General features: G+C 39.6%; 1 protein-coding gene across 1 annotated transcript in view; it reads right to left on the bottom strand.

Annotated features, from left to right (window-relative positions):
- Positions 1–11,200, bottom strand: part of NDFIP1 (Nedd4 family interacting protein 1) — a 46,056-nt gene that overhangs the window by 5,114 nt on the left and 29,742 nt on the right. Inside the window, exons 4-7 of the mRNA XM_003782090.3 lie at positions 10,879–10,966; positions 9,879–10,003; positions 6,469–6,535; positions 4,158–4,263 (exon numbers count right to left, since the gene is read on the bottom strand). Coding sequence (XP_003782138.1) covers positions 4,160–4,263; positions 6,469–6,535; positions 9,879–10,003; positions 10,879–10,966 — 384 coding nt within the window. The 3' untranslated portion in view covers positions 4,158–4,159. The remainder of the gene's footprint in view (positions 1–4,157; positions 4,264–6,468; positions 6,536–9,878; positions 10,004–10,878; positions 10,967–11,200) is intronic.

An 11,200-nucleotide genomic window follows, 5' to 3' on the forward strand; every position in this document is an offset into this window, starting at 1 on the left:
TTTTTTTTTCTTGGTTTAGTTGTCATCATTGTTGTTTGGCAGGCCTGGGCTGGATTCGAACCCACCAGCTCCGGTATATGTGGCTGGCACCCTAGCTGCCTGAGCTACAAGTGCTGGGCCTGATCAGGCTGATCTTGAACTTGTGAACTCAAGCAATCTACCCTCCTTGGCCTCCCAGAGTGCTAGGATTAAAGGTGTGAGCTGCTGTGCCTGGCGGCTCTGGATTCTGAATGGATTCTGATAGGGAACCTGACTGCAGCCTTTATGACACTAGCACACGAGCTTTTACATTCAGCTTTTGTTAAAATCTACTTTGGCCGATCAGAAGATCTTCTGGGATCATTTCAAGCCTGGTTTGTTTGTCCTGCATACTATACTTTGAGTAGCTGGAATAGAAAAGTCCCTATTCTTACCCTATTCTAGTAAAATGCCCACTCTTATTATAGCATGGGAAGTATGCTATTTTTCTGTTATGGCTAAGTTATTTTTAAAATTCCCTACTTGTATAATTTTGGCAAAGAGTAGGCTTACAGCTAACTTTTAACTAATGACATTGCCGTCAAAGAAAAAAGTCAACTAAAAAGTTTCCATACTTCACCTGATAGTTTTTGAGCCTAACTTACAACTAAAGTAAACTAAATTTGCTCTGAACTGAAAAAAAAGCATTCTGCATTTGGATCTGGGTGGAGAGTTCTTACCCCTTTCAGTGGACAAAGGGAACTTAGTCCCACAGGATATTACAGCTTCTCAGATTCCCCCTAGGAATCCCCTGACAATAGTAAAGATGTCATTAGAATTCTAAATGCTGCATTAAGGCAGTTAGGCACAGTGGTTCACGCCTGTAATCCCAGTACTCTGGGAGGCCAAGGTGGGTGGACTGCCTGAGCTCAGGAGTAGCAAGAGTGAGACCCCATCTCTAAAAAATAGCCAGACATTGTGGCAGGCGCCTGTAGTCCCAGCTACTTGGGAGGCTAAGGACTGTCGCACTTCAAATCACAAACCTAAAGATGCACTATTCTAAATTTAGAACACTCCTGTAATATATTTCAGAAATTTTAGTAAACAGAATAACACTTTCATTAATTCTCCAATACAGAAAAACTGAGAAGTTCAGGCTTTCTATCAACTCAGGTGCATCTGTTATCCATTAGAAGAAAGGTATGCAATCCTCTAATATTCCTTCTAACTGAAGAATGAATAGACAGAGGTGTGATCTCAGTCCACTTACAAATTCTGAGCTACCATTAAACTAGACTTACAGAAAAAAAGGTCTCACTATGACAAGAGTCTCACTATGTCACCCTTGGTAGAATGCTGTAGCATCACAGCTCGCAGCTCGCAGCAACCTCCAACTCTTGGGCTTAAGTGATTCTCTTGCCTCAGCCTCCCAAGTAGCTGGGACTATAGGTGCCTGCCACAACATCTGGCTATTTTGTTGTTGTTGTTGTCACTGTTGTTTAGCAGGCCCAGGCTTGGTTGGAACCTACCACCCTTGATGTATGTGGCTGGAGCCCTAACCACTGTGCTACGAGCACCAGGCCTTTGTGTTTGTTGGAGACAGAGTCACACTATGTTGCCCTTAGTAGAGTGCTGTCACATCACAGCTCACAGCAACCTCAAACTCTTGGGCTTAGGGGATTCTCTTGCCTCACCCTCCCAAGTAGCTGGGACTACAGGTGCCTGCCACAACGCCCAGCTATTTTTTCTTTGCAGTTGTCATTGTTGTTTAGCAGGTCTGGGCCAGGTTCAAACCCACCACCCTCAGTGTATGTGCCTGGCACAGTAACCACTGTGCTACAGGCGCCGCCAAACCTATTATTTTTTAAAATAAGAAAAAATCCATCCCCTCTAGATATTTTGGGCATCAATGCATGCAGAGGTGTCCAATCTTTTTTCTTTTCTGTATATATTAGAAAAGTAAGAGTTGTAATGGGCAACACATTAAATACACAAATATTAACAAAAGCTGATGAGCAAAAGAAAAGGTACGAGCAGACTTTTCCAGGTATCAGACAACACAGATAAGCAAAAACAGTCTTCAAATAATCTGCATGCGCCCTATGGGCTGCAGGTTGGACACCCCTGGATCTTTAGGTGATTTTAGTACCCTTGGGCTTCTAGATATCCAAAAGTATCAACTTTTAAGTCTGTGATAGGTAAGAGTCAAACCTAATGCTAACAAAAGATTGAAATCAAACAGATGAAAGATGACAACAGTAATTAAATAAAACTGCAGAGAACATCTGAGGAGCCTCTTAAAGTTGGACTGTTCCAGACACAAACAAAGATGTATCATAGCTGTTAAGGCCCAGGCCAGTGGTGTCAATGTCCATCTGTGCCCAGACTTTGTGATTGAATTCAAATTCATAACATACCACACATTTTAAAATATGCAATAAAAGATTCCCCCATTACAACAGAATCATAAACACAAGTATAAACTGCCTTTAAGAAACTCACTTTAACACAGGCTTAAAGCCATCTTTACTCAAGTACTATTAATTACCATACAAAATTCTTAACATAGTATCTGATATGTGGAAAACTCCATGAATGTTAATGTTAGTTATATTTCCTTATACCATGCTAGAAGGAACTTTTGTTACATTCAAGAAGGTCTCTATGAGAAAGACATGATGGCTATGTTAGCCAGTTGGATGAGAGTTTTCCAAACTGCATATGGAAGCAACACACTGTATCCTATGATAGAATTAATGTACACAATTATGATCTAATAAAAAAAAAAGACGGTCTCATATTACTGTTATTTAAAGGCTTTCAATATTGTCCCATTACCTGGCAAAATTAAATATGGTAGATGTCTTATCTTCTTGAAGAAGACCTTCTAAGTCTTCAAAATTGAGAACGCTACTCTTAGTGTATGATTATATAAACTATGATACCCAATAGCAAATACAGAACAAACTGATGTTCTCGTGGGCTTAGTCTTGCATTGAGCCAACACATCACTAGATCTAAAGGGCAGCTCTATGAATTTGATGGTTCTACTGCAAATGGGCTTAGTACTCCAGATATTTGAGAATATCATTTCTGACCTTCCAGCCTTGACCCTCAATACTCCTTTATTCCCCAATAGAGCTGCTTCCCCTTGAACAAGCTCCATAGTTCCCTGTCTCCATTTCCTTCTTCATTTTGCCTCAAGTAATTCTGAAATTTCTCCCCCACTATCCAATGTCCACTAGTTGAAATTCTATCATTTAAGGCTTGTCACAACAGTTAAACACACCCTATACAAAACTTTGTCTGAGGTCTTCAAGTGGAATAGCCTCTAGGTGGTGCTCAAGGCTCTACTCTATGATCTACCCAGTTCCAAAAGCCCCAAGGAACAGAGCCAAGTGCAAGAAGTCTTATTAGAACTTGTTAAGAGAGAAGCCCCCACCCCTCTTTCTGGTATACTCTTTCTCAAGATTCCCTCTCTCTTCCTTTTAGGTAGTTGCTGATGTAAGATGGAGCCAGAGTCTGGGGGAAAACCTTATGTGAATCAAACAAGAGCCTTGCAGGGCTTAGTCCTCCTGTTCTAGGTGAGGGAACATCTCCTCTTCCTTTCCTGGAGTTTGACCTCCCTCTCCAACAGAATGATAATATCAGGGTGTGAGCCTGAAGAAAGGCACCGAGAAAGGCTCGATGACTAATTTTAAGAAATGAAAGTCTTGGTGGGCTCGTTGGTAACTCAGGTAAAAGGAGTTCCTGAAGTACCCTACAGCCTCTCCTTGCTCTGGGGTTTAGGGGGCAGGACGGGTAATTAGACTTTGAAGGTTCCTTCTGAATGTTGTCCTCTGTCACTGGTTCAACAGCAAGCAGTGGCCTCAGGATGCCAGATTCAAGCAAGCAGCCAGACAACCTAGCTCCCTGCTGACTACTACGACCCTTGCCTCTTCCCCACTGTCAGTCAAAACTCCTATAGAAAAACAAACAAACACACACAAAAACCCTCCTACAGAAGTTTTTCTAACTAGCCTTGTCAACAGCTGTTTGTAGAACTCCCCTCTCACTAACCTAGAAGCTGCTAAAAGGCAGGACTGTGCCTTCCTTACCTTGTCCACATCCCCTACTCCAGCCACTTCCTCTAAAGCTGAATGGAAATTTGCAATGTCTTCCCATGATTACACCCAGACTATAACCTTTTTTAAAAATACCTTTAATAAATAAAGAGAACTCTGGTCCTGGGAAGATTTGAGAAAGTTTCTGGCATCTTCCGAACTTTAGCATAATTGATAAATCCTCTGAGAAACAGGAGAAAGCCTAATTTAAAAAAGAAAAGTCAAGAATGAATTCGTAATATCCATGTTAAGTCCCCTCCCCAGAAATATACCTCCTGATAATAACACATTTTTCTGCTAAAGGCTATCAAAACATGAGTAATTTCTTGCAGAATCTCCCAAGGACTTTCATACCAAATTATCCATCATTCAATGAAAAGGTACAACCACAAGAGTCTCTTTAGCATGTGCAGAATCTAATTGGTCTAAAAAGGAAATAAAAAATAAGATGGGCCAAACTTTTACATTTAAAAGCCACAATGAGAAATATTGAAATATTCCTATTGAATTTCAAAAGGTATTTTAAGACACTTTTTTTTTAAGTTATAACTTTGCTTTTCTGAAGTCAAAAAATTATTTTTCACCTTTCTTGTCATGAGATATTTTTCTGTCAACAGTATATAATGTTGTCCACTAGATGTCAGGATCCCCTTACCTATGACAGAAATTCTCACAGTCTCAACATTAAACTACATACAGTAGAACCTCTGTAAGTTGACCACAGAGGAATGTAACTAACTGGTCGACATACGTACATGGTCAACATAAGGTACTAGGCCTACAGTACTGATACCTGTATGTGGTACATGTCCGATCTATGAAAATTAGGTCAATTTAAGCAGGTAGTCAGTGAAGGGAGGTGGTCAACTATGGAGGTTCCATTGTATTTCTCTATTATTAATAAGACTGATCTTGTGCCAGGTGTGGTAACTCATGCCTATAATCCTAGCACTGGCCTGTAACCCTAGCCCTATGGGAGGTGGATTGCTTGAGCTCAGGAGTTTGAGACCAGCCTGAGCAAGAAAGAAACCCTGTCTCTACCCTCCTCCCCACCCCCCCAACAGCCCTGCTGTTGTTCACAAAATGGACCAGCAGCGATGGCGGGCTCTCTTACTACATTACATACATGTTTCTTTACAAATAATTTACCCAAATGTCTTTTTTCTAATGTCTAGGACAGGGTTTTTCAACCTTTTTTACTTACTGGCACACTTGAACCTATAGTTAAACTTCATTATGTTGATCAACAAAAGAATAAAACAAAAAATATACTTACTATGCTTTAAACTTCTTTTGAAAATAATTTAATTAATGATTTTTACAAATTTTTGAGGCACACCTAAGATCCTCTCACAGCACACCAGTGCACCGCAGCATACTGGCTGAAAATCACTGGTCTAGGACATTAGATTTTTAAAGAGCATTTATCTAGGTCAGGACATTGAAAAGATTTTAAAATAAATATTTAGAGTAAAAAATACAATCTGAAAATCAACTGAAATACGTGTATATGTATACTTTAAAAAGCCTCCTCCCCACTGTAAATCATTATTATAATGGTGAACCAAAGAATTCTGGAAACCCAGTAGTGGTTCTTTCAGAAGTTATACCTGGCAAAGCTATACATTTTTTGTTTTCCACTGACAGATTCAATGAAAGACAGGCCACATAAACTTATGAATTAGTCTAGTTGGTTACAGTATGCTTATAATATGCAATTTGCAATTGAGTTTGTAAATACTTTGTGGCAATAACTCCCAAGAAGAAAAAAACCCACAGACTAGAGTCATCTCATCAATATACCCTATTGATCACATGGGGTGAAGTATATACATTAGGGAAAACTTACTACTACTAAGAGATTTTTCTTTTAATTAATATGTAAGTTACTTTGATGGAAGAATAATCTAATCTTTAAGAAAGAACGTGGGTGGCACCTGTGGCTCAAAGGAGTAGGGCACTGGCCCCATTTGCTGGATGTGGTGGGTTCAAACCCAACCCCGCCCAAAGAAATAACCATTTTTTGGCTCAACGCCCATATCACAGTGGTTACAGCACCAAGCACATACACTGAGGGTGGAGGGTTCGAGCCCAGCCCAGGCCAGCTAAACAACAATGATAACTGCAATAAAAAAAAATAGCTGGGTGTTGTGGCAGTAGCCTGTAGTCCCAGTTACTTGGGAGGCTGAGACGAGAGAACTGCTTAAGTCCAAGAGTTTGAGGTTGCTGTAAGCTGTGATGCCACAGCACTCTACTAAGGGCGACATAGTAGGACTGTCTTTAGAAAAAAAAAAAAGGAACCATTTTTAAAATATACTTATCATTAACATAAGTACTATATAGTATAATTGAAATGAGGGCTTACTAAAAGTAAATTTATCTCTTTTTTTATGTTAAAAGCACTTACCTAAAACCAGGAACACCCACCACAGCCAGTACTGACCATCAAAGTATCCAGGGAAATAGGTGGAAAACTGGAAAACAAAGCAAAACACTTTATAGGCTTAGCAGACCCAATAACACTTTTATTATTTGTTATACTAATGTTGTCATTTAGCCCTTATAATAATTTTTAAAAATATAAGTATTTTATATATAACTGATTGGAAATTATTAGAACAAATGCAAATCTATTTCCTTTCATGGAAAAGTAATCGTTGAATATGCTATCAAGAAAGTGTACAAAATTTGTTTTTTCAAAAACCTTTTTGCCCACATTAATATTTGCCTTTCTAGAAATACGTTTCAATAATAATTTTGCTTATTCAGTGCCAAATCAATTATTTGACTGATATCGCTGTCTCCCTTCCAGAGGCCTCATTTTGTTCCTATTCCTCCAGACTTGCCTTGACTTTGGAAACTTTGTCATGTGTATCACAGTAATCCCATTCCCTTGCAAATAACTGGTTTAGGAATGGGGCAACAGGATGTCATCCTGGCCAGTGGGAATTGAGGATTTATGAGAAGGGTTCCTTGTTCTTACAGAAAAAAAAGAATAACTAACTATCCTCCATAGGGCTTGTTTTTATGGGAAATAAACTTTCCTTGCTGTTTTATTTTCTAAGCCACTTTGAGCCAAGTTTTCTGTTATGTCAAAAGTATCCTGACACAAGTTGATTCATTCAATTCAGCTAAAAAATTTAGTTGAAAAAAAAAAGACAAGTGACTAATTTTATATTTGTTTTCTTTGGAGGCTTTCGTGTCCCAGAGTTTAACACAGTTTGAAAATTAAAATATAGTATTTCATTTCTTTTTTTTTTTTTTTTTGAGACAGAGCCTCAAGCTATCCCCCTGGGTAGAGTGCCATGGCATCACAGCTCACAGCAACCTCCAACTCCTGGGCTCAAGCGAGTCTCCTGTCTCAGCCTCTTGGTAGCTGGGACTACAGGAGTCCGCCACAATGCCCGGCCATTTTTTTTTTTTTTTGGTTGCAGCCATCATTGTTTGGTGGGCCCGGGCTGGGGATTCAAACCCGCCACCTTAGGTGTATGTGGCTGGCGCCTTAGCCACTTGAGCCACAGGCACCGAGCCAGTATTTCATTCCTTAATACGGTATATTAACAATTAAGATTTAGAGAAGAAATGAAAACTTCTTTAGGGCTTGGGTTATTAACCCAAAATCTATGTTTTAGAAGAGTACTTTCTAGCTGCATGGGAAAAAAGCCTGTAAGGTTCATCAGATTCTCAAATGTTTCTAAAACCCTACACATGGTTTTATTTTCTTTTGAGACAGCATCTCCCTCTGTCATCCAGGCTGGAGTGCTATAGCATCAGCCTAGTTCACAGCAACCTGAAACTCCTGAGTCCAAGCAATCCTCCTGCCTCGGCTTTCCAAGTAGCTGGGACTACAGGCACACACATCCCAATTTTTTTTTTCCTATTGTTAGTAGAGATGAGATCTAGCTCTTGCTTAGGCTGCTGGTCTTGAATTCCTGAGCTCAAGAGATCCAAACTCCTTGGCCTCCCAGAGTGCTAGGATTATAAGCGTGAATCACCACACCTGGCTGGAACCCTAAAATGTTAACAATCCTTATTTACAATAAAAAAGAGGAAATATTTTGAAAAACTACAGTGGTCAATCAATACCCACTAATTAGTTAAGTAAGTCAATTTATAATGAATAGATTGGTTTAGTCTGTAATGTTGAAAATAGTAATTAACGTATCTCAAATCAGAGGATACCTTAAAGGCCTAGATCCTTTATAACTTCAAATGACTTCATTCATTTTTAACAGGTAACCCCCAAATCACTAAATATATCTCTTTAATTTAGCTCAGAGATAGGCCCCTAATAGGATTAATACTTGTCAAATATTTTGGCGTAACTAATTCTGGAAGGGAGAAAGAAAGAAGAAAGTTAGATAAAATTTCAATAGAATTAATAAAAGGAATGCCTGTTTTTGATGAGATACCAAAGAGGTTACATCCTACCTTTTATTATTATTATTATTATTTTTGAGACAGAGCCTCAAGCTGTCACCCTAGAGATAGAGTGCTGTGGCATCACAGCTCACAGCAACCTCCAACTCCTGGCCTCAAGCAATTCTCCTGCCTCCGCCTCCCAAGTAGCTGAGATCCCAGGCGCTGCCACAATGCCGGCTATATTTTGGTTGAATCCATCATTGTTGTTTGGCAGGCCCAGGCTGGATTAGAACATACCAGCTCAGGGGTTATGTGGCTGATGCCTTAGCCCAAGGGTCCTCAAACTTTTTTAAACAGGGGGCCAGTTCACTGTCCCTCAGACAGTTGGAGGGCTGGACTGCAGGCCCCAGGATGAGTTGGCTGCTAAGTAGGACTAAGCAAGACGGGCAGTGCTGGCTAAAACACCTGGCAGGCCAGATAAATGTCCTAGGCTGGCCACATGTGGCCCCCGGGCTGCAGTTTGAGGACGCCTGCCTTAGCCGCTTGAGCCACAGGCACTGAGCCTATTATTTTTATGTGTTTATTTATTTCTTTAGAGACAGAATTTCACAGTGTCGCCCTCAGTAGAGTGCCATGATGTCACAGCTCACAGCAATCTCAAACTCTTGGGCTTAAGCAATTCTCTTGCTTCAGCCTCCCAAGTAGCTGGGACAACAGGCGCCCACCATGATGCCTGGCTATTTTTTTTGTTATAGCTGTGATTGTTGTTTAGCAGACCTGGGCCAAGTTCAAACCCACCAGCCCCAGGTGTATGTGGCCGGTTCCCTAACCACTGAGTTACAGGTGCTGACCCCTTTCCTTTTATTATTATTATTATATTTATTTATTTATTTTAGAGACAGAGTCTCACTTTATGGCCCTCGGTAGAGTGCTGTGCCATCACAGCTCACAGCAACCCCCAACTCCTGGGCTAAGGTGAGTCTCTTGCCTCAGCCTCCTGAGTTGCTCAGACTACAGGCACTTACCACAACGCTCGGCTATTTTTTTGTTGCAGTTTGGCTGGGGCCAGGTTTGAACCTGCCACCCTCAGTATATGGGGCTGGCGCCCTATCCACTGAGTCACAGGCACTACCCCCTTCCTTTTATTATTAAAGCAACTAATTTTATAACAGGCACATATATTTTCATATTATAAACATTAAAAACAAAGAAAGCAGCTGGTAAACAATATGGTTATAGACCAATATTCAATAGATGTGACTACAAAAACTTGTACACATAACCCACTTGCAACTGGTTTTGACTCAACTTCATCACAAAACCAGAACAAAGACAAACCAAAAATCACTTAAAATGTTTAAATAACTCAAAAAATGCAAATGAAAAATCAAACATTCAAAATTATTCTAATTATTGTCTCTCTGCAGAGTCTATCTTTTCTGTTGTACAACTCACCCTGACAATCAGGATCCACTTAATTAGAGAGAGACCAAATCCTGAAATAGCCCCGTATCTTCCTGCAGCTGAGGTGGTCAGGCAAAAAGACAGGAAAAACCCAATCCAGTTAAAGAGGAATGCCACTGTAAAAGCAGAGGAAGCAAAAAGATGTCAGATGTTCTGTTCCCCAAGGAACAAGAGTACAAGCCCTGTTCACGTGCCTTTGCTTGAATAATTTTCCCAAGGATAAAAGGCTTTCCGACCTCTACAAACTTCACCTCACCTGTCTAAAAACATCCATCATTCCATCTTTTCCCCAAAAAGCAAACAAGAAAACATCCTCTTTGAATATCAGATCAGGTTTTTACACTACTATGTCTACTGCTATTCACTTCCAAAAATGTCTTAAGATTCACCAAACTAAGGTCTATACTGGGTGTTATATTTTTCAGTAAATAAAACACATGCCTTTAATATTAAATTAGTACCCCCAAATAATCTGTCACTCATCCTCCTGTTCTATGAATTTTGACCGTTTAACCGTTTACCTAACATCAACTTCTTCATTTAACACAGCAAACTAAAGATATAGTGGCTCACTTCTAAGTGAGGCATATGACAAAATATAAGCAAAATAAATAATATTGGTGGGGGGTGGTGGGAAACTCAGGTTGATTTTGCTCTATCAGAAAATAGAGGTTTGCAGAACAAAATTCAGACAGAGTCAATCACTATTCTAAAGGTCAGGTATGAGCAGGAAGATTGCAAAGGGACCCCATAAACCTGGAAGATGAGGCTTTGCTCATGTAAAACTGCAGCATGCCCATGAAGGTTTTAATTATATTTTAGTTATTACATTATATATGGAAATATAGAGATTCATGTTCTGAATATTAATCTCAGAACATCCCAGTAAACGTATAGTAGCTCAACCAGTTATTTCAATTCAGTCATATTCATCCATAATCCCAAGAACTCTGGTTTGTGGGAAGTGGTTCTGCTATGCGTATATACTTACTGAAAAAAGTTAACATGAAAATCCCATCGTTTCCTATCCTCAGCTGGTCAGCATCATCAAAATCATCACGACCCACAAAATCCTCATCCTAAATGAAAAGAAAAAATGATTTCTACACAAAGGGAAGACATCAAGAAAAATAAAGGAGCAAACACAGAGGAGTACCAAGCAAAAACTTTATTGCTTTGCCTCAATTCAAAACTAAGAATTAAAGGCTCCATAAGTGTTAAAAGTTTTGTTTTGCATTATTATTAGTAAAATACATAATTTTTTTTTTTGGAGACAGAGTGTCACTATGTTGCTCTTGGTAGAGTGTCAAAGC

Source organism: Otolemur garnettii, unplaced genomic scaffold, assembly GCF_000181295.1.
Source record: "Otolemur garnettii isolate 467f Iridium unplaced genomic scaffold, OtoGar3 scaffold00003, whole genome shotgun sequence".
Lineage (NCBI taxonomy): Eukaryota > Metazoa > Chordata > Mammalia > Primates > Galagidae > Otolemur > Otolemur garnettii.